Below are 27,750 nucleotides of genomic sequence, written 5' to 3' on the forward strand. Positions count from 1 at the left end.
GTTGAAAAATCTTCTCCACCTCCAGAGAGAGAACTGATGCAATCTGAGTACAGATCAAAGCATCATTTTTTCATTCTTTTTTGTAATATGGCTGAAAACGGAAATATGTTTTGCATGATTTCACGTGTATAATTGTTAGCACATTTCTTGCCTTCTCAATGGGGGAACTCAAAAAACAAAGAATGCTAAAATAGTTTATTTAAAAGCAAAAAAAATCCTCCAAATCTTAGAAAAATGTAAGTTATGAAGAATGTTGTCCCATTCTGTAGTTCTTTGGATGTGAAGCAAATTAGGGTTCAAGTCTGTGGTTTTATAAAACGGGTTTGGAGCCTCAGAACCCCCTGATTCCCTCCCCCATTCCAGTAAGAATGTTTTATTTTTCATTTCCCTATATATTCCCCAAAGGCCTCCCTTATAACCAAGCATGAAAATGAAGGTGATTGGTTCAAATCTGGCCTCAGATACTTCCTAGCTATGTGACTCTGGACAAGTCACTTAATTAATCCCCTTTGCCTGGTCCTCACCACTCTTCTTGGAATCACTACCCAGTGTTGATTCAGACATAACTATAAAGACGTGTGTGTGTGTGTGTGTGTGTGTGTGTGTGTGTGTGTGTGTGTGTGTGTGTGTGTGTGTGTGTGGTGCCTATGAGAGGCCAAAGAAATCATATAATGGTTGGAATAAATACCACTTCCACTACCCCCACCATTTTTTCAGATGAGAAAATTAAGGATTTTACTTGCCCAAAGATAGAACTAGTAAAGCGTGTGAGGATTTGATTCTGTCTTCCCATTTCCAAATCCAATGTTCTCAAACATGGAACTTCGACTGTGGGGACCTGCCTGTTCCCTTTGTTTTTTCTTGTTTCTTGCACACTGTCTTCTCTCATTTAGATGAGTTTTTCCATCACCCTTTCTTGGATGCGAGCTCCTCCATCAAGAAATGTAAGTAACAAGACCACCCTCTTCCCTTCATCTCCCTTCTGTCCCAGGGTCTTGGGGCTGAGGTAGGGACCAAGGGTGATGTTCTCTCTGTTTCCCTTTCCCTCTCTCCCTCCCTCCCTCTCTCTGTTTCCCTCCTTCCTTCTTTCTCTTTTCTTTCCCTTTCCATCTCCCTGTCTCTCCTTTCTCTTTCCCCTTCTCCCTTTCCCCCTCTCTCTCATTCTCTCTCTCTGTCTCTCTCTGTCTCTCTCTGTCTCTTTCTCTCTCTCTCTCTCTCTCTCTCTCTCTCTCTCTCTCTCTCTCTCTCTCTCTCTCTCTCTCTCCCCCTCGTTCTCATTCCCACTCTCTCACTTTCTCTCCACAGCTCCTCCAGTGCCCATGCCCTCGTACCCCAGTTCAGGTAGCTCTTCCAGCAGCAGTTCTGCCTCCCACCTGGCCTCACCTCCTGTGAGTATCCATCCAGACAGGATCCCTCAGTCCACAAGCATGTGTGAAAAGCACCTACTATGTGCTGGGCTCAAGGACACCCAGAAAAGAAGGAGCTTTTGTCCTTTGACACTTGCCTACGTGTCCTTTTCCAATCTCCAAGAGAGGGGGGAGTTATTATGGAAGCATATCTTTTTATTTTTTGTTTTTTAGTTCAAATTTTTTATTTCTGCATGAGAAAACTGAAACTAGGAGAAGCTGAAACGTACATGACTTTTCCAAGCTCAAAAAAAAAAATCTAGATAGTGAGCAGAATGGAAGCAGATCCTTGCTGGTGCAGGCATTTCCTCGTGCTAAATGGGACCTTGGAGAGCCAACCAGCTCCTTTTGATTTTGCAGATGGTCCAGACCAGAGAAGGGTGGATGTGATTTGTTCACTGACACTTGAGTGAACTTTTGGTAGAGCTGAGACTAGAACACCTCCCCCACCCCCCTCACTCCTGTCCCAGGTCCTCTTGTACTCTGGGTGCCCCTGCAAAAGTAGGGGGATAGAACTGGTTGTGCCCTTTATGAGGGTATTCATCTTGGTCATCCATCTGCATTCATTCCTCCTTCCTGTTCTCCCAGATGAGAGTAGAGGATCTGTGCTTTAGGAGGTTTATTGGGGGCAGCAAGGTGGCTCAGTGGATGGAGAGCCTGGAGGTTCTAGGTCCAAATGTGACCTCAGAAGCTTTTCTAGCTGGGTGACCCTGGGCAGGTCACTGAAGCCCCATTGACTAGCCCTCACCACTCTTCTGCCTTGGAACCAATACCCAGTATTGATTCTAAGACAAAAGGTGAGGGTTTCTAAAAATTATTTAATATATATTAATACTTAATATAATGAAATATACTATTATATGTGGTATATGTCATATTAGTATAATAAAAGCATTTTTTAAAATCATCAAAAGGAAGAGGAAACCCTCTTCCTTCTCTTCCTCTCCTCCCTCCCTCCTCACCATCCATTCTCCCCTCTTCTGTCTTGCTTGGAGCAGTCGCTGGGGGAGATGCAGCAGCAGCTACAAAAGACCCTGACCTCCCCAGCCCCAGATCCAGGGGGCTTCCTCCAGGGCTCCAAGGACTCTGGTGGCAGCAGCAAGAACTCTTCCTGTGACACGGATGACTTTGTCATGGTCCCTGCCCAGTTCCCAAGTAAGACCCGCTGGGAAAGGCTGGGGAGGGTAGGGAACAGGAGCATCTTGATGTGCACATCTGGTTCTGTTTGTGCCTTGTCCCTTCCTCTGAGGGACATGAGGCTTCTAGGCTCCTGGAGTTGGGTTCTTGATACATAGGGACATAAAATGACAGCTAGAGGGGTCCTTAGATTTGATTTAATGTCTCCCCCACCTACCCGTTTTACAGATGAGAAAGCTGAGGTCTAATGAGGGCAAGGGACTTGCCCCAGGCCACACAGATAGAGCTGTCTTTGGGCAGCTGAAGAAATATTATCCCAGATTTTTTTGGGAAAAATTGAGTTGATTTCTGCTAAAACAAAAACCTTTCTACTGGGTTCTTGCATAAAAACTTGGTGGTTCCTCTCCTTTTCTTGACCCCAGCTTTGTCTGGGGGGGAGGGGGGGTGTCATTATTTTTTCCTGCTTCCTGCCTGCCTCTCAGGGAGGACTGAAAGCTTTCCACTCTTCCCCCCATCTCTTTCTGGGAAGTCCCCCCTGAGTTGTCTGGAAACTGCCAGCCAGTAAACTAGGCTTGGCGGGAGCTGGCCCAAGATCCCCAGCATAGCCACTGGGAAGCAGGATGAATCACCCAGTTACTGTAAGTCCTGGCTTTCCCCTCCCGGCATATTATGGTGGCCTGAAAGCTGTTTGGGGGAGAAGGTTCTTACGGAGAAACCAGGCTGGGGCTGACCTTTCTGCCCCCAATCTTTAGGCTCCCCAGCAGGCCTCCTTTGTTTGCTTAAGGTTCTTTCTGCACAGCAATGGATCAGAGGGGTGTCTGGCACCAGAGAGCCCATGTGTGCCCAGTCCTAGGTCACATGATCATGTTATCATTCATTTAGAGCCCGGGAAGGGCCCTGGAGGTCATCTGCTTCTGGTCCCAGCTCCAAGTCAGCATTTTTTCACCCTGCCTGGTTTTGTCCTGCGAGGCCGTTACGGAGTCATGCCGTGACCATAACAATTGGCATTTACTTGGAGCTTTATAGATATCGTATCCTTTGAACCCCACATCCGTCCTCAGAAGAGAGATCTTATTATAATCCCCATTTTACAGATGAGGAAACTGAACCAAAAAGATATTAATGGCGCCTCTAGGATCATGAGGAATCTGTGACTGAATTTTTTTTTTAATCCCTCACCTTCTGTCTTAGAATCAACACCAGGTATTAGTTTCAAGGCAGAAGAACTAGGCAATAGGGATTAAGTGATTTGCCCAGGGTTTGCCACCTGGCTGCCCCATGAGGCAAAATGTGAACTCTGACCCTAGGTCAGGAAGCTCTACCCACTGACCTGTGTATTTAGCTGTCCAGGCTCATCAAGGTCCTAGTCCTTGATCTAGAGAAGGGGTCCCCAAACTATGGCCTGTGGGCCACATGCGGCCCCCTGAGGCCATGTCTCTGGCCCCCACTACACTTCCAGAAGGGGCACCTCTTTCATTGGTGGTCAGTGAGAGGAGCACAGTATGTGGTGGCACCACTCACATACAGTACCACTTGACATCCTTTTCGTGGCACCTTGTGAACTAGGCACCATGCAAAGGATTATGTGACTGTTCAGTGGAAGATGTCAGCATGGTGAGTGGTGATCTGGGGCAGGGGATTCCACACTATGTATACTGCTTCCCGTAGAGTGGTGGCAGTGATGGGCCTGTGCAAGGTGTGACAGGCCCATCACAGCCAGCGCTGCAGCCTCCACTATCCCAGACAGCGGTATACAGATTTGTTCATGGTTTGTTTTTTTTAATAGTCCGGCCCTCCAACAGTCTGAGGGACAGTGAACTGGCCCCCTGTGTAAAAAGTTTGGGGACCCCTGATCTAGAGCTAGGGAGGGATCCTAGGCAACATCTAGTCTAACCCCCTTATTTTGCAAACTGAGGGCAAGAGAGGTTAGTGTAGTCAGTGTCAGAGCTGAGATATGGATAGGGGTTTGGGGCTGGTGTGTGTATCTCAGTGGCGATTATATGTGTGACTAAATGCCCTACTTGTATGTGTAGAGTGGGGCATATTGGGCTTTGGAGGGGCATCGAGGTTGAGGGATCCTTGAAAGCCCCCGCTAAAGAATTTGAAGTTCTACAAAGGATTCTTGAGCAGACATCCAGCAGGGGTCAGGGTGGCCTTTACACATCTTAATCCAGTAATGTTTCAGACTACTCTGGTGGGATATTTTAGGGGTAGTGGAAGAGCAGGGTGACTGGAGACCCAGGGGCCTACCTGGGTCACCATATCACTAAATGGCTGAGCATCATCTTTTCTCTTTCTTCCTGATTCCAGATGACTTGACAGGGGAAGCTGCTGGAGCCAAGGCCCCTCAGGACAGTTTGATGTATAGTGGGTAAGGTCTTCTGCCCATTCCTGGCATGGATTACACTGGCCCAACCCTGCCCTTTCTCACTAGCATTTCAGAGAGTTTTAAGGAACCTCAGAAGCCATCAAATCCAACCCAGACCCAAACAGGTGGTCTTTTTTCCCCTGATTGAATCCCTGCATGGAGAGGGATACCCACTCTTCCTAGAACCTGCCCCTTCTGATCTGATCAGAATTGCTAACAGCATTCCTAATTTTTAGGAAGCCTCCTAATTCCACCCCCATTGCTCCTCTGGGGCCAAGCTGACCAAGAGTGTTTTGTTTTGTTTTTAACCCATACCTTCTGTCTTAGAGTCAATACTGTGTATTGGCTCCAAGACAGAAGAGTGGTAAAGGCTAAGCAATGGGGGTGAAGTGACTTGCCCAGGGTCACACAGCTGGGAGGTGTCTGAGGCCAGATTTGAACCTAGGACCTCCCATCTCTAGACCTGACTCTCCATCCAGTGAACCACCCAACTGCCCTCTCCCAAGAGTGATTCTTACTTAACCTTGGACACTCCTCTGCCTTGTATCTTTATTATTGCTTTTTGGAGAGGGGAACAGAACAGGGAGACTCGAACCCTGGTCTTCTGACTCTCAGGAAGGCCAGTTTACTTTCTGTCTTAATTTAGTTGCCAAGTTGTAGTCTGTCCTTGGGACACGGAGAGCGTCTGACAGCCTGGCTTGTCTCCACTGAAGGCTTGTTGTCTTTCTAGGAGCTCCCTGGTAACTTCAGCTGGGCTGGAGAGCCAGGGACGGACGCCATCTCCCTCACCCCCCTACAGTGGTTCCCCCAGCCCCTCTGGGTAAGCAGGTCTTGGTGATGTCTAGGGGACCCCAGAGGGTTGTCCGTGGCTGGGGTTGGGGGTTGGAGGGTGTTCTATAAGGCCCCGATGCCCTTGGAAATCTTCCCAGTCGGTTAGAGGGGAAGAGCCTCCTGCCCTCAGGCAGCTCCCATCTCGTGACCCCCAGAAGAGCTGGGGTAGAATTTGAGACACCCCCATTTCTGAAGAGTGACCGATGGGAGGGTTTATACTTGCTCTAACCGGGGAGGGCTTATTCCAGACGCTGGTGTGACTTCGACATCAGAGCCGGGAATTCCCCGACCGCAGGCCAGGGGGTCAGTTCTTGGGCAACGTGCCCAGGGCTCAGGCGGTGGGAAGCCCCAGATGTGTCCAGCCAGGATGAGCTCCGGCTGCGCCCGACTCCTGAAGGCTGGCCTGGAGAAGGGCCGGCACCATGGACTCGGGAGGCTCTGCCCTCCCAGGTCGGGGTCCTTAGAGGGAATGTCTTCTGTAGCCGGGGAGTAGCTGAATTCCCAAGGGAGCCCAAGCTCTCCACCTGGAGGGGTTGGAGGGGGACACTCCTTGGGCCCATGGAGACCCAACCTCACCCCCGCTCTCTCCTCACCCCTTCCCAGCCGCCCCAGCGCGTTCTCCAGTAGCAGGTACGGCCCCTCCGTCCCCATCCCGGTGCCCACGCAGATCCAGAACTACAGGAGAATCGAGCAGAACCTCCAGTCTCCCAACCAGTACACTCCGCCCCCACCACGGTGAGGGCCGCTCTTCTGCCGGGGGGGGGGGGGGGGGGGGGGCTTTCCCATCTCTCCCGGCTCCCCTCCATCCCCTCCGGAATAAGTCAGGATGAATGATCAGCCCTGGGGCCATTTCATCTTGTTAATTAATTTATTAGGAATTGATTTAGTCAGTTATACCGCTACAGTCTTCCCTCCGCCCAGCCCTGCCTGTAGCTGACAACTCCACTGGGTTTTACCTGGGTCAAGGGCTATTTTAGAGGGAGAGAACGGCTTCGAGCCGAGGTGATGGTCAGAGCCAGGATTTCTGGGCTCTGGGCCCCTTCCAGGAAGGAGTCCTCCGTTGCCAAACGTGGTGCTGCAGCTAGCTGGGGGCCCGGGGCTGGGGTGAGGATAAGCCTGGGGCCAGAAGACGGGTCAGTCAGCCGGACAGACTTGGGGTTTTTCTCAGCCCTTTTCCTGACGTGGGCAGGTGATGAATATGAAGTAGGGAGCTTGGCCGGGTGAGTGGAGACGCGCCTGGCTCCGGAGCCCGCTTCCCCTTTGAGCAGCTGGGGAGAAAAGACCGAAGGGAGAGATCATAAGATCATACGTTTACAGATGGAAAGAATCCCCTTTTTACCGGGGAGGAATTTCAAGGTGACATGAGGCCCCCATTTTACAGATGGAGAAAATGAGACTATTTTCTATACCTAGTTGGGGATCATCAAGGATCAGGTTTTGAACCCACAACCTCAGACCTCCTTAGCCTCTGCTGTTTTGCCACTTTACCACAATTCTTTTTTTTTTAACCTTGTCTTAGAATCAATACTGGGTATTGGGTCCAAGGCAGAAGAGCAATAAGGGCCAGGCAAAGTGACTTGCCTAGGGTCACACAGCCAGGACATGTCTTGAGGCCAGATTTGATTCCGTGCTCTCTTGACTTTTTCTTTTTTAACCCTTCCGTCTTGGAGTCAATACTGTGTATTGGTTCCAAGGCAGAAGAGTGTAAGGGCTAGGCCATGGGGGTCAAGTGACTTGTCCAGGGTCACACAGCCAGGAAGTGTCTGAGGCCAGATTTGAACCCAGGACCCTCCCACCTCCCATCTCTAGGCCTGGCTCTCCATCCACTGAGCTACCCAGCTGCCCCCTCTCTTGACTTTTTCTAGCCCTTCTCATGGGGGCCTTGGAGGAATCTTGTGTAGCCTGGACTTGAGCTCCTCCGTCCCTCTCCGTGGGCGGATCTCTGGGAGGCTACTTGTGGGGCAAGGCTGACCGTATCGGGGACTCACTGCTCCTCTGTCCCTCAGGTCCGGCATGGTCCGGAGGTCCAGTAGTACCAGTCCCCTGGGCTTTAAGACCGGCATCTCCCCCCCATCCTTCCCCGAGCACGGAGCCACCTTTCCTCGGAAGTCTTCTCTGGGGGGCGCCAAGCCCTATAACCCGTCTCCCCAGGGTGAGTCCCAGAGCCTCCTGCCTCGTCCGGCGGGCAGAGCCTGGTCCCGGGGCACCCACGGGTCCTCCCTGCTGCTCCGTAGAGGCTAGGCCGGACGCTGTCTGCGGATGGAGCTCCATCAGGACGGCGTGCCCCCCCCCCTCGGGGAGGTAGCGGCGCCGAGGTGGGAGGGCACGGGGTGAGCCGGGAAGAATTTACTTCGGGGGGGAGACTTAGACCCACAAGGCCTCTCTGTCTCTGTCGTAGCCGGGGCTGTCCCGGAGCGTCCAGCACACAGCAGGATCCCCTCGCCGCAAGGCACCGAGATGTGTGGAGTTGGCGGCGGTGGCAGGGTCTCCAGACCTGGTAGGTTTTCAAAGCGGGGAGATGCGGACCCTCCAAAGTGAGGGGCCCCTTGGTCTGGGCAGGTCACTCTTTTTTTTTTAACCCTCACCTTCCATCTTGGAATCCATACTGTGATGGGCTCCAAGGCAGAAGAGAGGTAAGGGCTAGGCCATGGGGGTCAAGTGACTTGCCCAGGGTCACCCAGCTGGGAAGAGTCTGAGGCCAGATTAGAACCCAGAACCTCCCGCCTCTAGGCCTGGCTCTCCATCCACTGAGCCACCCAGCTGCCCCTTGCATAGGTCACTCTTGCAAGGTCACAGTCTTCTTGAGGGGCCTCAGTTGAGGGCCATTTATCGACCTTTGGGGCAAAGCTACGAGTACTGTAATTCAAAGGAAACTTGGTGCTGGATACAGGCCTTCTTTGCCTTTTTGGTGTCCCGGGTCCTGGGGTGTCGGCCTCTTTTTCAGAGCCATGTTTTTCAATGAAAACAAAATACAGAACATTACAAAGGAAACCAGAAATGTAGTTATCAGAGTATTTTTTTAGAAGTTCACAGCTCACTTCTTAGCTATATGACCCTGGGTAAGTCACTCACCCCTGATTGCCAAGCCCTTGCTGCTCTTCTGTCTTTGATATAAAGACAGAAGTTAAGGGTTTAAAAAGGGGAAAAGAAAGTTCCCTATATCAGATTAGGAACCAACCCCTGCTTTAATAGCTGACACGTTACAGAGTGCTATCTAGTTGCCCCAGCAATCTTCTTTTTAAGTAATAGCCCTTCATATAATCATAGGAAACCATTCTCTCCCCCCCCCCCCCCCCCCCCGAAACTCTTACACACTAAAATATTACTGGTTCCTTCAGCTCATCTTTACAGGGGACTTAGGATCCTCGCGTTCCTCCTTGGTGTTTAGTAATCCTGGGTGTCCTTCTGGATGGTTGGTATCCTGGGTGTTCTCCTGAATGGTTGATAATCCTGGGTGTCCTCCTGGATGCTTGATAATCCTGGGTGTCCTCCTGGATGCTTGATAATCCTGGGTGTCCTCCTGGATGCTTGATAATCCTGGGTGTCCTCCTGGATGGTTGATAATCCTGGGTGTCCTCCTGGATGGTTGGTATCCTGGGTGTCCTCCTGGATGCTTGATAATCCTGGGTGTCCTCCTGGATGGTTGATAATCCTGGGTGCCCTCCTGGATGGTTGATAATCCTGGGTGTCCTCCTGGATGGTTGGTATCCTGGGTGTCCTCCTGGATGGTTGATAATCCTGGGTGTCCTCCTGGATGGTTGGTATCCTGGGTGTCCTCCTGGATGGTTGATAAGCCTGGGTGTCCTCCTGGATGCTTGATAATCCTGGGTGTCCTCCTGGATGGTTGATAATCCTGGGTGTCCTCCTGGATGGTTGATAATCCTGGGTGTCCTCCTGGATGGTTGATAATCCTGGGTATCCTCCTGGATGGTTGATAATCCTGGGTGTCCTCCTGGATGCTTGATAAGCCTGGGTGTCCTCCTGGATGGTTGATAATCCTGGGTGTCCTCCTGGATGCTTGATAATCCTGGGTGTCCTCCTGGATGGTTGGTATCCTGGGTGTCCTCCTGGATGCTTGATAATCCTGGGTGTCCTCCTGGATGCTTGATAATCCTGGGTGTCCTCCTGGATGGTTGGTATCCTGGGTGTCCTCCTGGATGCTTGATAATCCTGGGTATCCTCCTGGATGCTTGATAATCCTGGGTGTCCTCCTGGATGCTTGATAATCCTGGGTGTCCTCCTGGATGCTTGATAATCCTGGGTGTCCTCCTGGATGCTTGATAATCCTGGGTGTCCTCCTGGATGCTTGATAATCCTGGGTGTCCTCCTGGATTAATCCTGGCTGCCCTTGAACTTGTCATTATCCTTCTCAAACATGGCACCCAAAACCTGACACTTGCTATTCCAAAAATGTTCTGCCCCAGCCTACAATAGGAGTACAATAGGCCTGCCACCAGCCTCGTCCTCACCCCGAGGGGCCTGGAATTTAATGCCCCAAAGGACCAAACTGTGTCACTTGATAGCAGGATGAAAACTTTTATTTCAGCATAAGATTACAACATCTGTTTGCATGACTTCTGGCTAAAATGCATTTGCACAGATAGAAGAATGGAAACATGGATTATCCAATCTCTTTCCTCATCACCTGACATCTGATGATGCAATCGGAGGTTGCATCAGCTTCCTTTGCTTCCCCCAAATGTTTTTCGGCTCTGCCCGCCCCTTGGTGGACTTGGCCCAGCTCTCAATCCCGACCTCGCCATCGGCTCTATTAGCTTTGCTCCTCTTTTTCTTAAACCCTTACTTTCTGCCTTCATAACAACCCTTGAGACAGAAGGGCGACGGCTGGGCAAATAAGGTGAAGTGACTTGCCCAGGGTCATACAGCAAGGAAGTATCCGAGACCAGCTCCTCCCCAAAGCTGCCCCTGAGGCTCAGGGTTTCCTAACAGTGCTCAGACTCAGGTTTTTGGATTCTGGATTCCTTTTCTGTTGTTTGAGGGGGGTCTCTAGCCCTGCTAACAGTGGAGACGGGAGGAGAGTTTAGCCTCCAGGGATGAGTGCGCTTCCTCTCTTTTAGGCACCTCTCTCCCAGAACACTCTCCCAGGGGCCTGGGCTACCGTCTGCACAGCGCCCCCAACCTCTCTGACCTGCATGTGGTGAGGCCCAAGTTGCCCAAGCCGCCCACGGAACCTCTGGTAGCCCCCTTCGGTTACCCCCAGGCCAGCCCCCCCCAGCAGCACTACGGGCTGCAGCCGTGCCGGACCCTCAGGGCCTCCCCGAAGCTGCCGGACTTCATGCAGCGGAACCCCCTGCCCCCCATTCTGGGCTCCCCCACCAAGGTAACTGCACGCCGGGGGGCGGCTGAGCGCCTAGTGCTGGGCTGTAGACTTGGGCCGTGACTAAGGAAAGCTGTCAGGGGCTGTTCCCCCCGGGGGTGGGCGGCAGGCTCCGCGGGAGGGAGGAGAGATGAGATGGGGGCCTGGGCTCTGCGGGAGGAGGAGCTTGGACGACGGGCACGGGAAGACCCCGGGATCCAGGCCTAAACGGTGCCGTGTCCCCATCTAGGCTGTCCCTGCTTTTGAGTTCCCCAAGACGCCGAGTTCCCAGAACCTGCTCACTCTCCTGGCCCATCAAGGGGTAGTGGTGACCCCAACACGGAACCGGACTCTGCCTGACCTCCGAGAGATGGGCCACTTCCACAGCCCGCCCAGCCTGGGCCTGAGGCCCGTGGAAGAGCTCAAGGGACCCTTTGGCAGGTGTGGAGAAGAGAAACTGTAACCCTGACCTCCCCAGCCCCCCCCCAAAGCCTTGTTTGGCTAGAGAAGGCCCAATAACCCCGCGGCGGGGATGGGGCAGGGGGTGGCCCGATATCCCCGCGGCGGGGATGGGGGCAGGGGGTGGCCCGATATCCCCGCGGCGGGGATGGGGCAGGGGGTGGCCCGATAACCCCGCGGCGGGGATGGGGCAGGGGGTGGCCCGATATCCCCGCGGCGGGGATGGGGCAGGGGGTGGCCCGATAACCCCGCGGCGGGGATGGGGCAGGGGGTGGCTCTCGCCTCTGAATGTGTGGCACCGGCCGCGGTGCTGTCCCTGGACAGGGTGTTTGTTTATCCCTCGCCTCTTATTGGGTGTCCTGGCGCGGCAAAGCCCAGGACGGGATTCTGGCCTCCGTTCTGCCTCCCTGCCCTGCTTGTAAAATGAGGCAGAGCTTGGACTCTTCTAGGGCATCTTCCAACGCCGAGTCCGCGGTGCCTAGGAGCCTGTCCTGGCTAGCGTGACGAGGCTGACCAGAGGGACTTAGTCCTCCCCCGGCTTGGTCCCTGCCAGCCTCTGAGCCCCGGGTCCCCCTCCCTACAGGTCCCTCAGCACCGGCCGCCTCACGGACCTGCTTCTCAAAGCTGCATTTGGGTCCCAGGCCCCTGACACCGGGAGCAATGAAAGCCTTCAGGAGAAACCCATGGAGATCGGTGAGGAGGGCTGATCGGCCTAGGCCGTTCGTGAGAACCAAAGAGGGACGGGGAGACCCCAGATCAAGAGAGGTTGGGGCCATCATCGGCGTGACCTCTGACAAATCAATCGCTCTCCAAAATGTGGTTTTTGTGCTTGAAAGCCTCCGGGCTCCCATGATCCTTGGCAGGATGTCCTCTGAAATCGGAGCCCCGAGGAGAGGGGAAACTGAGGCAGACATCGGTGTTCAATAGTGGGGTGGAATTGATATTTCTTGGGAAGTGAGGTTTTTTTAAGTCTCTAAGGTTTTACAAGATGAGGATAAGTTCTTGCAGGAGAGAGACTAGACAGGAAGGCCTCAGCTAGGGTGGTCGATAGTGTTCTGGAACCCCAACCTTTACCATCTTTCTCATCTCTCCCTCAGCACCCTCTGCTGGATATGGAGGGAATCTGCTCCCCGGGGCCAGGACTGGGGGCTCTTCCAGCCCCTCTCCTGTCATATTCACGGTGGGCTCCCCTCCCAGTGGCACAACTCCACCTCAAGTCCCTCGCACCCGGATGTTCTCAGGTAAGGGCACTCTCTGTGGCCCGTCTCTTCCCACTTCTAGCTTTGGGTTCTGCTGGGGCCGGTGCATCCTCTGCCATCTGTTGGATCGTCGTCTGGTCATTTCAGTCCTATCTGACTTTGTGATTCCAGTTGGGATTTTCTTGGCAAAGATACTGGAGTGGTTTGTTTGCTGTTTCCTTTTCCAATTCATTTTTGACAGATGAGGAAACTGAGGCCAGTAGGGTTAAGTGATTCGCCCAGGGGTACACAGCTAGTAAATGCCAGAAGCATCTTCCCAACTCCATGTCCATGTAAAAATTAAATGATAATCTCTAATAATGAAAATATTTTTTGAGGTTTATTAAGGATCATTAGAAACCAAGGAATAAAGAGGAAACAAAATGAAAACCACGTGCCCATGGCTGGTGAGCCCATTTAAAATCCTTGCGCTTAGCTTAGCGCCCTACTTGCTGCATCATCCCAAAAAAGAGGATGTGGGAGGAGTTACCACCAGTTAAATACCAATAACGTGATCCTACCAACATGGAGACACAGGAGAGATTATAGGGAATTTGGGGAAATACTAAGGACTTCTGGGGGATGAAGTCAAAGGTCCAAATTCCCCATTTATACATCCACCTGGCTGTCTAGATGCCCCCAATTTCCCTTGACTTCCCTCAGGCTTGCTGCAGCCTGGTATAGCCTTAATCCCCACCACTTCTGTGGCTCATGAGACCGTGGTTAAGCCATTGCCATTCTGGCCCTCAAGTGCCTTTATCAGTAACATGAGGGTTTCTTCAAGCTCTGGATGGGCAAACCTCTACTGTGTCCAGTAGATGCAAAGACACATCTGGAACACAATCCTTGCCCTCCAGGAGTTTGCATTCTGGCCTGGAGCTTATAGCATAGAAACGGGGAAATCAGGAAAAGCTGCCGACGGTATTCTACCTTGGGCTCAGCCTCCGAGGGAGCTGGAGAGGCAGAAAGGAGCCTTTATGAAGCCCCTGCTATGGGCCAGGCACTGCCCTTTACAAATACCTTCTCACGTGAGCTCTATGGAGAGAGGGATAGCTATAGCTGTAGCGACAGCTGGAAGCAGAAGAGAGGGAGAGCTTCCCACCAATCAGGAAAGTCGCTTGACCCCCATTACCTAGCCCTTATCACTCTTTTCTGTCTTGGAACCAATACTTAGTATTGATTCTAAGACAGAAGGTAAGGGTTTTAAAAAAAGAAGAACCAACCAGCAAACATTTAAGTGCCTACCATATACTAAGCATGGGGCTACATCTGAGGGATCCCCTAAAAAGGGAGCTGAAGTGAAGATTCCTCTTCCCCCCTGTGTAATTAGAATCTATTCCCTAAAACTACAATTCCCAGCATCCCATTCTCTTCATGTTATGTGCTGACATAGGCAGGATATAAATTTTGTGTAGTCCCGCCTCTTATTCTCTTGTCTTCCTGTCAGGGCTTTGGTGGAGCAGGGTTTTTAAATGGGCAAGGAGAACTTAGTCACGTGGTCTTCATTTTGTTAAATAATTAGGGTTTTTTTTAAAACTTTATTTCCTTTTTCTTCTATTTCAAGTGATTATTAGTAAACTATAAAATTAATACTTGGAGTTGCTGAATATTAATTTAAGTCCTCCTCCCCTCTTCAGACCATGCCCCACTTCCTCTGCCAATTCCATGGAGAGTCTGGATTTAGCCAGTGAACCCTATGTTTAAAAGTAGGGAGAATAATACTTGATACAGTGATTTTAGGGAAATGCTTGAAACGTTTTGAAGGTCCCTATAAAAAAGGGGCCAGTAGAGTTATTACTGAATTTGAGGTTTCATCAGGGTGAGGAGGTCCCCCTATGGGACTGGGGCAGGTTGTTAAACCACATTTTTTTTTTAAACCCTTACCTTCTGTCTTGGAGTCAATTCTGTGTATTGGCTCCAAGACAGAAGAGTGGTAAGGGCTAGGCAATGGGGGTCAAGTGACTTGCCCAGGGTCACACAGTAAACCAAACCACATTTTAAGTGCCAGCTCAGTCACTTTTCTAATCACTTATCTTCATGTCTTGAGTCTCAGGTTAGGGACCATCCCATGACCAGCATCCTTCAAAGATTTGTTCTTGAAGGAAGAAGAATCTGGAGCTTCCAAAGCAAAAGAGACATAAAATATAAGCCATGGAGGACCTAAATTTAGGAAGACCTGATTCAAATTCAATCTCCTCAATTTCATTTGGTGTAAAAATGAGGGATTTTAAATTTTTTAAATTTTATTTAAATTCAATTTAAAAATTAACATTAAATTAATATAAGTAACTCCAAAGATATATTTATAAGGTTTATTAATAATCACTTGAAGTAGAAAGAAAATAAACTAAGAGCAATCGAGGTTCAAACCTAATTATCTAACAAAAAGTAAACCTATGTGAATAAGTTCTCCTGCCTCTCTCAAAAAACCCACTTCAGCAACCACAATTACAGGAAGAGAGAGAGAGGAGCGGGGCTAACAAAACTTATATCCTCCCTACCTTAGGATGTAATGTGAGAAGGAAAGTGGGATACTGGGAATTGGAATTCTGGGGAGGAGATTCTAATTACACAGATCCTTTTCATCTCTAAATTTATGAGCCTCTGTATGGTCTGATACTTCCTATATGACTGTCTGCCTCAGTTTCCTCATTTGTAAAATGGAAATAATAGGGGGCAGCTAAATGGCTCAGTGGATTGAGTGTCAGGCCTAGAGACAGGAGGTCCTAGGTTCAAATTTGACCTTGCCCAGGGTCATACAGCTGGGATGTGTCTGAGACCAGATTTGAACCCAGGACCTCCCATCTCTGGACCTGACTCTCCATCCACTGAGTTACCCAGCTGTGTCCCCCCACCCCCCCCACTTTTTTAAAAGAAAGAAAGAAAGATGGATTTGAGCCCAGGTCTTCCAGGCCCATAAGCCGGATGTCTGTCTATCCCTGGACTATGAATGGTTAAATTATTAGCTGCTCCTTATAAAAAGGGCCTTAAAGAGGCACAGTATTAGTTAAGAGTAGGCGTGGTTCTCTGTGGTTCTGGTCTGGAAGCCTCCATCCCTGTCCCGGACTCTCGCCGCGGGTCCCTGGTGTCTTCCAGGCTGCTTTCTCTGGCTGCTGGCACTGCCCGCAGGGTGCGGAGCCTGCACTCTCTCAGAGAAGGGGCTTCTCTAGGTTAACCTCCATCTCCCCTCTGGGCATGTATTGTTCTCCTAGGTCCCTGCTGGCTGCCTCTCCTTCACCCACATGCAGATACCCTCCGTGAGTGCCCAGAATAAGTAGCATCTCTTTCCCTGCCCTGCCGATGCCGGAGCCTGTGCCTCTTCCCGTTGGGAGGCACGCCTGTGTACCTGAAGCGCTGGCAGGCTGAGGCCTAGAGCTACTCCCCCTCCCAGCCTGGTCCCAGGGAAAATGGGTCTGCCCTTTGGCGAGCGTGGAGTGCCAACCGCGGCCCAAGCCCCCTGTGCGAAGGGGAAGGATGAAGGGGAGAGAGAAGGATGATGGGAGGGCAGGAGTTGGGGCTGGTCCCTGGAAAATGTTCCCCTCTCTGACCCCTCCTGCTCCTTCCCCCGTCCCCCTCGAGCCCCTAGAATAGCCAAGAGTCAGGGTGCAGGCTGCGGCCCGTATTAGAGGCGTTCCCAGGGGAAGCTGGGGGGCCCTGGAACTTTCACGGCTCACGGGATAGGGAGAAAGGCAGCCCCCAGCTTGGCCAGCCAGTAAGACAGGCAATGATTCTTCCCCCAGGCATCCTTAGCGGCTGGCTGTGTGGGGTGGGGGAGCAGGGAGGAGGAGGGTACAGAGACACCCCCAAAAACTTCACAAGCCAGGCTTGGGGGTCCGCATCCTCCCCTCCCCTGGAAAGTCGATCGAGACGGGAGGCCAGTCCCGCGGTGTGTGTGGTGGTGCCGCTCTTGGGCTGGCCACTGATTTCTTTAAGCCTCTCCATCCCCGCAGGACAACCCCATGACCTGGTTTGTCGGAGGCTGGCAGGGTGGGCTTGTGAGCCCCACCTCACCTCGGGCTCCTCCTTTCTCCCCCTAGTGGGCTCCTCCAGTTCCCAGAGCTCGGGCGGCTCCTTCAGCGGCCGCCATCTGATCCCGGGCATGGGAGGAGAGGCCTCGGAGGCCCCGGGCAATCTGCGCTGCTATGGCTTCACCGATCCCATCACTGCCAACCTGGAGGGGGCCGTGACCTTCGAGGCCCCGGACCTGCCCGAGGAGACGCTCATGGAGGTGAGGCGGCAGCCGAGGGGTTAACCCCGAGAGGGCGTGGGGAGTGGGGGGGTGAGTCACCTTGAAGAAAAGAAAGCGGGTGAGGGGAGAAAAGGCTTAAATTTAGAAGCAGCCGCCCTGGCTGGATTCCCCTGAAATTCTCCTAGGGAGAGTATTTTTATCCATCCTGCCTGATCTGTCTAATCCTGTCTTTGGGTGGGAGGGGAGGGGGAGAGAGGGCCCAGGGCAATTCCCAAGCTGGAGAGAAAGGTGGGAGGCCCCAATTCTCTCTCCCTCTGCGCCAGGATTACTTTCCTAACCAATGAGAGGAGGCTTAGCCATAGAACCAGGTACATCCAGCAGCATCTCTGGCCTTGGAAGAGGGCGGATGACACCGGACTTCCCCCAGCTCCTTTCCTCAGCCATTTGGGACAGACCCAGTTATTTATGATGGAACTCTGGCCAAGTGGCTTCCCGAAGGCTGGCTTGCCCCATCAGGGTCTCCCGGGAAAGCCGTGTAGACGATAGCGGCCCATTTCTCAATTCGCCTCCTTAGGCCTCAGATGCTTCCTGATTTCTTCTGTTGTCTACAGCCGGTGTTCTTTCAGCCCCACAGCCCCATTTCTCCTCTAACCCCCCCACCCCCACTCGGGACCCTGGTTTGTTTTAGGACAGCCTTAGAGCCCAGCCTCGATTTCCCCTTTAGGTAAAACAGAACACCATAATAACACTCAGCTATTTACCTTTCGGGGAGATTGGGAAGAAAAATGCTTTAGAAGTCCTACAGGATTCCTAGAAGTGGGAGTTGGGTGTTAGGAGGGCCAAGGACAGGAAGGAGAAGCCTGGCTCCTTTTCAGGGGTCCCCGCTGGCCTCTGGCTGACCCAGAGTGAGTGGGCAGCCAGCTGCTACTCCTGAAAGAATCCTGCCCCCTCCAAAGGGAGAAGCTGTACCCCAAACTAGGCAATGCGCATGTACAAAGGACGCCATTCCTTCTTACATGGAAGACCCTGTATTAAGTGCTGATACAAAGACAAAATGAGCCCCCTCTTAAAAGAAGTGACTTTCTTTTGGGGGAGAGATGGATGGACAGACACACACATCGTTATTTGTTTGTTCTTGAAATTTTTTAATTAATTGATTTAGAATATTTTCCCATGGTTAAATGATTTGTTTCTTTTCCATCCCTCCTCCCAACCCCCTCCCATAGCCAATTATTAAAATTAATATACAGTACTTCAAATATTATATTTTATAAGATTTATTAATAATCACTAGAAGTAAAGGAATAAAAAGGTAACAAAATAAAACCACATGCCTGTGGCTAAAATACCTGCTCAAACAGCCTGCTCCACCCATGTCCCGACCCAGGAAGGAAAAAAAGAGCTAGCCACAGAAGACCACCTTATTTATTTTCCTGTCTATGATAGCGTGTAATGACAGGAAGTCAGTGGCTCCTGGGAATCGTAGTGTTATGGTTCAGATTTTTTTTTTTAAACCTTACCTTCTATCTTAGAATTAATACTGTGTCTTCGTTCCAAGACAGAAGAGAGGTAAGAGTTAAGTGACTTGCCCAGGGTCACACAGTTCTGAGGCCACATTTGAACCCAGGACTTCCCATCTCTAAGCCTGGCTCTCCATCCACTGAGATACCCAGCTGGCCCCTACGGTAACAGATTTTTAATGACATAACATCACACACACAGTTCTAAGATGGAAGATAAAGGTTTATTTTTTTAAACAGAAAGAAAAAGAGAATTGATACTTTGATATTGGTAATCATTGAGATTGGCTCCAAGAGAAAAGAGTTGTCGGCATGGGCTAGGCAATTCATTGACTTTCCTAGGGTCGCCCAGCTAGGAAGAATTTGAGGCCACGTTTGAACCCAGGACCTCCTTCAGGCCTGGCTCGATCTCCATTGAGCCTCATTTATTCTTGCCTTTGTGGGTATTTCCTCAAAGGCCAGGTTTTCTCCTAGTCCTGAGCCCCGGCTGGCTCTTCTCTTTGCAGCAAGAGCACACGGACATCCTCCGAAGCCTCCGGTTCACGCTGGCCTTTGTCCATTGCGTCATGGAGATGGCCGCCGCCAAGGGCAGCTCCGGTGAGATGAGCAGCTCCGTGGCGTCCGAGTACCACCTGCAGGAGAGCATCGTGGCCGACCAGATCAGCCTGCTGAGCCGAGAGTGGAGGTCAGAGGTCCTGGCCCATATCGATGGGGGCAGGGGGAGGGGCTCTCCTCTCCCCACTTGATTATACATGTAGTTACTCTATTATTATTGTAAATATGTGTTCTTGCCAGGGCAGTCCCTCCATCCCTGCCTCAGCACTCTGTCAGCTTCCTGCCCCGGAAATGGGAGCCCAGGCAGGGCCTCTGCATCATTAGCCTCTCTGGTGCCTCCTCCAGCATGAGTGCCCGTCTCCGGGGGAGCCCCTGCCCCCTGGCATGAGGGACTCCCAGCTCTCCCTTAACCCCGTCCCGAAGGCCAAGCTCGGGTCAGGGCTGGTTTTCCTCCCCAAACAGCCCCCAGCAGGCCTTTCTCTCTGTCTGGCCACTTGTCGAGGCTGCAGGGAACGGGACTCAAGGCATGCTTTCGCTCTTCCCGCAGTTACGCGGAGCAGCTGGTGCTGTACCTGAAGGTGGCCGAGCTGCTCTCCTCTGGCCTGCAGACCGCCATCGAGCAGATCAAAGCGGGGAAGCTGTGCCTGTCATCCACCGTCAAGCAAGGTGAGGGTGCTCCGAGCCAATCTGACCCCCTCATTGGGCAAGAGGGGAAGCCGAGGCCTGGAGCGGCGATGTCGCTCCATCCTGGATTTTTGTTTGGTTTGGTTTTTAGCCCCTTCCTTCCTTTCTTATATCTGTCCTGGGCTTCCGGCCCCAGGCAGAAGAACGGTCAGGACTGGCAAGGGGTGAAGTGACTTGTCCTGGGCCTCCCTGTGAGGACGTGTCCGACACCACATGAGAACCAGGGCTTCTAGGCTTGGCCCTCCTTCCACGTAGCCGCGCCTTTTAAAGCTAGAATGGATCTTGGGCCCATCATGTTCCCGATGAGGAACCCGGCTGACGCCATCCATTAGGATTGTAGGCGTCACGATGGGAAGGTCCTCAGGACCCCCAGCTTAAACCCTTCAAATCCCAAATGAGGACGCGGCTCCCTAACGAAGGTCCGGAGTGGCACACCCACGCGGGGGCCCCCCAGAGAGGGCAGCCCTCATCAAGAGTGCTCGCACAGCTCCCCTTGGGTACCCAGGCGAGTTCAGAGAGATCACCGCCTGCTAAAACAAGCCAGGCCAGGGGACGGGAGGCTGAAAGAAATCAGTGGCCAGCCCGGGAACATTGCCAATAACCGGGGTGATGGGGGCTCCAGTGGGGTGCCTCCAGCTATAGGGAGCCAGAGAGCTCCATTAATCATGCAGGGATGGTGAGCAACTGGGTGGCTCCATGGTTAGACAGACCTGGAGATGGTTCAAATTTGTCCTCAGTTCCCTAACAGTGTGACCCTGGGCAAGTCACTTAACCCCATGGTCCAGCCCTTCCACCCTTCTGCCTTGGAACCCATATTTGTATTGGTAGTATTGATTCTAAGAAGGTGGGGGATATTTTGTTTTTGATTTTGGAACCCATATTTGTATTGATAATATTGATTCTAAGAGAGAAGGTGGGGGATGTTTTGTTTTTGATTTTGGAACCCATATTTGTATTGATAATATTGATTCTAAGAGAGAAGGTGGGAGATGTTGTTTTTGATTTTGGAACCCATATTTGTATTGATAGGGATGTTTTGGTTTTAAATCATGCAAGAATCCGGGGCTCTTGCATTGGGGGGGGGCTCTTAGACAGATCTAGTCTAAACCCCCTCATTTTGACCTCCCAATATATTCCGTCCCTCCTTCCACTCACCCAGGAAGACATTGCTTATAGCAGTGAATAAAAAAGGAGGGCCAAGGGCCACTCAGCATCTCGGCCAGTGTCCAGTCTGCTAGGGTATGCAGGGTTCCCCACCTCTAAAAGTGAATGGAGGTGCCTTTCCAGAGCAGGTTTTCAGTGGGGGGCTGCTGGGCCTCTGCTGAGTGACGGTGTGGTGCTTTGTTTGGCCTCCCTCTGGCTCCACGTTCCCTGCCAGTCATAGGGCTTTAGCTATTCCTGGCACAGCCTCCAGGGCCTGGGCTGAGTTTCCTGCGTCTCCATCACACCATCCCGGCCCTGCCAATCTGCTCTTGGCACCCTGGCAGGGTGGGGCGGAGCAAGTGCAGCCAAAACCTTGCCTGGCTTACTAAGAAACACAGGCAGACGGGTGCACTCGCTTTGTAACGATTGGTTCATTCACCTGGGCCTCCAGCAGCAGAGGGTGGGCCGCTGGCAAAGGGCCTGGCATCACCTCCCTCTGCCATGGCCAAGGGCAGAAGAGACTCCAGCTCCCCTGGGTGGGTGGTCCCCTTGGGCAGGGCGGAAGGCTGGGCCCCGAGCTGACCTCACACGCTCTCTCCTTGCTTATTTGGCTGTAGTCGTGCGGAAACTGAATGAGCTCTACAAGTCCAGCGTGTCCTCATGCCATTGTCTGAACCTGCAACTGCAGAAATTCTTCCTGGATAAGCAGAAGCTCATGGACCGAATCAACAGCATCACAGCAGAGAAGCTGATCTTCAACTATGCTGTGCAAATGGTACGGGCTGCCGGCCCTGGGTGCCCTTTTCCCCGTCCCAAATCCAGGCTTCTGCCGCCTCGTCCAAGTGGGAGAGAGAGAGGGATTCCAATAGTTAGGGAGATGGAAGAGGGGCCATCTGGCCCAGCCCTCCCATTTTACAGTTGAGGGAAACTGAGGCCCAAGGAGGCTAGCTGACTCCTACTAGCGCATCAGATTTGTGTCCAGGTCCTCTAACTGACCTGAACTACTATAGACCTTTTTAAGGCATACCAAGCACCTCTTGTGCATTTTCTCATTTCACTCTCAGTCAGTAAATGTTTATTAAACTCCTACCAAGTGCAAGGGCTGTGCCTTCAAGCACTGGCGATCCAAAAGGAAATAAAAGAGAACCCTTGTCCTCAGGTAGTCTGCAGGCTAACAGGGGAGATAGCAGCTCACACAATCCCTGGGAAAATGGGTGCTTTTAGCCTCTGTAGGGTTTTTTGTTTCTATTGTGTTTTTTTATCCCCTGATGCAGACCAGCAACACCAAGGAGAGTCTTAGAGAGTATGGGGTGCTGAGAAGTTAGACGACTTGTTCTGGGTCTCAACAGTCATATGAGTTAGAGGCTTCCTTTCTCCCTGCCTGCCTTCTTTCCCTCCCTCCCTCCTTCCCTTCCTTCCTCTCCCTCTTTTTCTCCTTCCCATCTCTCCCCACCTTTTCCTCCTTTTCTCCCTGCCTGCCTTCTTTCCCTCCCTCCCTCCTTTCCTTCCTTTCTTTCTCTCCTTCCCTTTCCTCCCTTCCTTTCTCCCCGCCTTCCTTCTTTCCTTTCTCCCTTCCTCTTTTCCTCCCTCCCTCTCTCCCTTCTTTCTTCCTTTCCCTTCTATCTTGGTATCAATTCTAAGATAGAAGAAGAGGGGTAAGAGCTAGGCAATTAGAATGAAGTCACTTACCCAGTCACACAGCTAAGAAGTGTCTGAGGCCAGATATGAACCAAGATCCTCAAAACTGCAGACCATCAGGTTCTTTTTGAACCCAGTTCTTCCCAGCTCCCAAGTAGGTCATTCTCTCCACTATACCCTATGGCTTTGCCTTTCTCCCTCTTTGTTGGGCTCGGTCCAGGGAACCTTTTCTTCGAGCCCAGAAGTGCATTCCCTTTAGGTCATTTAGAATTTATACTCCAGCTTGAACAGAAATTCCCCAGCATTATGCTCTGAAAGGCACAGATGGACCACTACCCTCAAAGCCAGGAGGAGCTGAACAAGTGAGGCTCCCCTCTGATACATACTGTCCCAGGGACAGAGAACCTCAAGTCCCATGGTTTCCAGAGCTCCAGAAAAGGCTTTCAAGATTCAGGTGCCATACGGCATTGGCAGAGGGCATTTCCTCATCTGGGAGGTCCCAGAATGAAAACAGACAAGTGTGAGAAGCAGCTCTGATTCAACATTCCCTCTCTGACACAGATAAATCACCCAATCCAACCTGTCGACATCCTCCAAGGCCATTAGGAGAATAAAGATGCAGAGAAAGGGGCTAAATGACCTGTATGGGTAGAGGTCCAATCTTCATCCAGCTTCTACTTGGAAACCTCCCAGTAGGGGAAGCTCACTGCCCCTTCTGTAAATGGGTATATATGATCTGAACCTGGCTGGCCTTGCTCCTGGCAGGTCAAGGTGGCCTTCTGAGGGGCCCATGGGTGAAGGTAGAAGCCCTGGCTCTGGGGCTGGAATTGCATTTAGAGGAAGACCCTTGAAGTTTTCAGAAGGGGAATTTGGGAAGGGAAGGGAACAGTTTGGTGGAGAACCGATGAAGAGAGCAGATCTGGGATGCTTGTTCCTCACTTTATCCCTGCCTCCCATGCATAGGTACGCTCTGCAGCCCTGGATGAGATGTTCCACCACCGGGAGGATTGTGTCCAGCGCTACCACAAGGCCTTGCTGCTCATGGAAGGTCTCCAGCAGATCCTTACAGAGCAGGCAGACATCGAGAACATCAACAAATGTGAGTCAAACAGGACATGGGCAAACCCTGAGGGAATTTAGAGTGAGAAGGAACCTTGGAGGCACCACTTTTTTTTTTCTAAACCCTTTTTGTCTTAGAAGTGATGCTTAATATCCAATGTAGAAAAGTAGTAAGGGGCTAGGTGACTTGCCCAGGCTTTTACAAGTGTCTGAAGCCACATTTGAACCTAGGACCTCCTTTCTCCAGGGATGGTGCTCTGTATCTCTCAGGTCCTCCCAACTCCAGGGATGACACTATCAACTCGTATCTGTCTGTCACCAGCCCCACTTTTGCTTAAGATAAGAAAACTATCCCAGAGAAGCATGGATTGAGCCCCAGGACTTCCTTACTCCCAACTCCAGTTCCATGTCCATTATGGCATGCTGTCTTTCCAGGACAATCCCTGTATTCTCAGAAGGAAAGAAAAGCAAGGATCCAAAGAGGAGAGGAAGGAAAGGACTAGGGAAGCATTTTCCTGTTTTCTTGAAATAGAGCCTATATTTAAATCTGAAAGGGACATTTGATGGGGGGGGGGGGGGGGTATTTAATTAATTTAGAGTATTTTTCCATGGTTACAAGAATCATGTTCTTTCCCTCCTCCTCCCACCCCCCTCCAGCAATTCCACTTGGTTTTACATGTGTCGTTGATCAAGACTTATTTCCATATTATTATTTGCACCAGGGTGATGATTTAGAGTGAAAGGGACATTTGAGATCATCAGCTTCAAAATTGGTGTGTGTTTCGGGGTAGGTGGGGGTCACTTTTTACAAGCCAAGAAAACTCTGCTGACCAAAAGTTAAAAGTTATACTTGCCTGAGATCCCAAGATAATAACAGTCAAGAATTTGAATCTAGGTCCATCTGCTTAAACTCTGATAGTCTTTTTTCCGCTGTACCATATTGTGGCACCCATTCTCTCGTACAAGGACTGTACTGTCATGCCTATGAGCCATCAAATCTGGGACTCTCCCTTTGGACCCTCAATTCCCCTCCTCACACCCTGTGGCTGTTACATGGCTCAGTTTTCCTCACTCCCCTATTTTTCCTCAATCTCTCCAATTGTCCAGGGAGAATCTTCATTCTCTCCTTTCTTCTGCCTCCCCCCACAGGCAAGATGTGCATTGAGCGGAGACTTTCGGCCCTTCTGTCTGGCATTTGTGCCTAAGCCCCCACCACCCATCCACCGTGCAACTCCTCTTGCCACCCGCCAGCCTTTTATGCTTCACGGGACACCTGTCCATCCACTCTCCAGCCGTGGGACCGTTCTTCGCTACTGCGCGGGCAGCATCCGTTGCCTCCGTGGCCTCAGCCACACAGATGCATCAGAACAAGGCTGTGGAGTCTGGGTTTGGGAACCCTCCCAGGAACAGAGCAAAGGGGCTTCGAAATGACAACAGTCACCACTGTGTCCGCCGCTCAGAAATGGGACAGGGATGGGGGTTTTCTCTCCCTGGGGGAGACCAGAATTTCCGTCCCCATCGTCCTTTGTCCTTTGAAGAGAGAGTCAAGCTGCTACAGAATTAACTCTTACCATTTCCAGGGGTCGGGCCCGTCCAATGCTGTGTCTGTTGCAGGCAGCGGGCACAGGGACACGAGGAAGGGACCCCAAGCATGAAACCCTGACACCAGGCCAGTTATTTTCCCCACCCCTCCCTGCCCCCTCCCCTCCATGCTTTCTTCTGCCAGTCAATCACTCTCCCCCCACCTGGCACTCCAGCAACTACCTACCTGCACACGGCCAGGACTGGAGCCACCCAGGGTGGATGGGGAATCGGAAAAAAAAAAGACCGACTTTTCGCCTCAAGAACTTGGATGATTTTTGTGTGCTGGATCTCTTTAACGCCAAAACGTGCGTCTTCTCAGTGGCTCCATCCTCAACGTGGGCAAATGGGAATGCACATCATCTCTTGCTTTTAATCTTGACTTCAAGGGGGAATTTAAAAATTTTAAAAAAAATCTAAAACCCCTAAGCCAACCCATATTAGCTTTGTGAAACCGGAAGGAGCACTTTACACACCGTGGTTGGAGACAAGAGGACCTTTGACCGTGCCTCCCGGGGTCTCCACCACCATACTGACTGCTAGAAAAAAACTCTCCTCTTTTCTCCCATCTTCCCCTCACACCCCCAGTTACTATATTGCACTACGAGCGTGTACATATATATATATATATACATATATATAAAAATGTGTGTGAGTGTGTGTATGTTGTGTGTATTTAACAGAACTGTATCCTGTGCTTGTGATGGAAACAACAGATGCAGCATCTCACTGTGCCAGCTTGGGACCTGCTGTTCCAAGAGAAGAGAGATACAGTCCTTTTAATTTAAATGTTCTTTTAAGGACAGACAGTATAACTATAAAGCCTCCAGGCTTTCTAACTTCAGAACAGATGTTGAAAAAAATCTCACACACTTCAGACCTAAAAAAAAAAAAGTGTTTTGTGGGTTTTTTTTCCTTTTTAAAGGAAAAAAAACTTTATTATTATAGTTTTGGTTTTCTTTTTATTGTTTGAAAGGGTTGGGTGGGGGGTGGGGGGGCTGGGTGTGTGGGTGCTTGTGTGATCGTGTGAATGATCCGGAAAGCTCAGTCTTTTTTTTTCTGATGAGACTTTGGAGCCAAAAGGATGCCATGGGTGAATGGGGCTGGTTGGGTCATTTGCTTGGTGACTGGTGTGAATGGAATGGTGAGCGTCCAGTGGCTTCTCAGGTCTTCTCTGAACACAGGGTTCTGATAGCAGTATTGTGTGAGCCCCTGAGGGAAACACTAAAACCTTGGGCCAACCGAGGTGCACGTGGGTGGGAAGGGGTGCTCAAGACCACCCCCAACCCCCTTGCCCAGGCAAACCTTCAATTGGGTGACACTCGACTTCACAGAACGTGGAGACTAGTTTGCATGTTCTGTGCCATTAAACATATATGCAAGAAGTTTACCTAAAGCCTGCCCTGCTCTTCCCAGGAACAAACTCACCCCCTTCTAATGGGACCCAGCAACTTGCAGAGCTCTTTGGCAGCCGTGAAAAGGGGGTCCGATGATTGTGGCTTGGGTCTCCTGCCCTCCCCAACCTTGGAGTCCAGTTTTCTGGAGGGCAGAGAGTGGGGACTTCCCATGAACCAGAAAGGCAGCCATTAGTGTCCCCCCACTTCCCCCCGGGAGCCCCCAACTCAGGTAAAGGGGCCCTGTGCTTGAGAAGCTAAGCCATGGGAGTTGGTCAGTCTGGGACCCATTTTCCCACCTGGGCTTCAAGTTCTGTGAATGTATAATATTGCAAGAGTCCACATTCAACCCATAGAAAGACTCATTGCCTTCCCCCAGAAGTGGTTTACAAATTTTCTATCTCTATATACACATACATATTTATGTATATAAAATTAACATAGGTGTATATGTATGTGTACGTATACATATATATATTTTTTTTTTCTCAATACTTGAAATCGCCACTGCTTGGAATTAAAGACGAGGGGGAAGAAAAAAATAGTAGCTTTGCCATCACCTTGGCAACATTTTCACTTATCTGCATGTAGTGTGTTAATTAACTTTCCCTGCTGATTAGTATTTATTGCTTTGCAGTCCATTAAGGAGTGCAAAAAAAAAAACTCAAACAGGGAAACATGGCACCATGGGTTGTTACTGGCATCCTCTGTGTTCCAGAGTTGTGTCTGTGGCCACGTTTTGTGTGTTCTAGTGTCTTAATAGGTTTTGAGAGCCCTCAGCCTAATGATGAATGCATAGCTTCAGGATTGCGTGAAAAGGACATCCTGTTATTCTTCATGGTAATTAATGCCTGATATGTGGTGGTTGTTTGTTGTTTTTTTTAAAGGTTCTGTTTGTGTGATTTCCACCCTTTTTTTTTTCTTTAAATTGTGTAATATCGATTTAAGTAAATAAACTGATTTGAAATTGTTGGGGGCTTGTGTTTTTGTATAATGTGGTGACTCAAGTATCCTCCCACACTAGTTCTACAACCTAAAGCTAGGCAAAGTTAACCAGCATTTATCAGGGTAGCTGGGCGGCGCGGTGGATTCTCTCTCCCAATAAACCACTTCCTCACAACACTGTCCAGGTAGATGAACACAAACGAACAAACACATCAACCATATCCCACAGTTACTCCTTGATTCCTCTTCTATAGTCTACCAGCTGCCCACAGAGAGGGGAGACACT

At 50.9% G+C, this 27,750-nt stretch overlaps 1 protein-coding gene across 4 annotated transcripts in view; it reads left to right on the forward strand.

Moving 5' to 3' along the window:
• The window catches only part of ULK1 (unc-51 like autophagy activating kinase 1), a 65,502-nt gene extending 38,011 nt beyond the window's left edge, over window positions 1-27,491 (forward strand). Inside the window, exons 11-29 of one of the 4 annotated variants that reach the window (XM_056821929.1) lie at window positions 894-944; window positions 1,306-1,388; window positions 2,405-2,561; window positions 4,854-4,914; window positions 5,642-5,731; window positions 6,346-6,477; window positions 7,749-7,894; window positions 8,141-8,239; window positions 10,821-11,083; window positions 11,310-11,500; window positions 12,102-12,211; window positions 12,616-12,759; window positions 15,969-16,013; window positions 16,794-16,984; window positions 18,972-19,150; window positions 19,568-19,686; window positions 21,465-21,622; window positions 23,449-23,584; window positions 24,694-27,491. In XM_056821929.1, coding sequence (XP_056677907.1) covers window positions 894-944; window positions 1,306-1,388; window positions 2,405-2,561; window positions 4,854-4,914; window positions 5,642-5,731; window positions 6,346-6,477; window positions 7,749-7,894; window positions 8,141-8,239; window positions 10,821-11,083; window positions 11,310-11,500; window positions 12,102-12,211; window positions 12,616-12,759; window positions 15,969-16,013; window positions 16,794-16,984; window positions 18,972-19,150; window positions 19,568-19,686; window positions 21,465-21,622; window positions 23,449-23,584; window positions 24,694-24,749 — 2,411 coding nt within the window. In that variant the 3' untranslated portion in view covers window positions 24,750-27,491. The remainder of the gene's footprint in view (window positions 1-893; window positions 945-1,305; window positions 1,389-2,404; window positions 2,562-4,853; window positions 4,915-5,641; window positions 5,732-6,345; window positions 6,478-7,748; window positions 7,895-8,140; window positions 8,240-10,820; window positions 11,084-11,309; window positions 11,501-12,101; window positions 12,212-12,615; window positions 12,760-15,968; window positions 16,014-16,793; window positions 16,985-18,971; window positions 19,151-19,567; window positions 19,687-21,464; window positions 21,623-23,448; window positions 23,585-24,693) is intronic. The other 3 variants (XM_056821930.1, XM_056821931.1, XM_056821932.1) reach the window with 3 other exon arrangements.
• The last annotated feature ends 259 nt before the right edge of the window (window positions 27,492-27,750 follow it).

The sequence above is a fragment of the Monodelphis domestica genome, chromosome 3, assembly GCF_027887165.1.
Source record: "Monodelphis domestica isolate mMonDom1 chromosome 3, mMonDom1.pri, whole genome shotgun sequence".
In the NCBI taxonomy this organism is placed as follows: Eukaryota; Metazoa; Chordata; class Mammalia; order Didelphimorphia; family Didelphidae; genus Monodelphis; species Monodelphis domestica.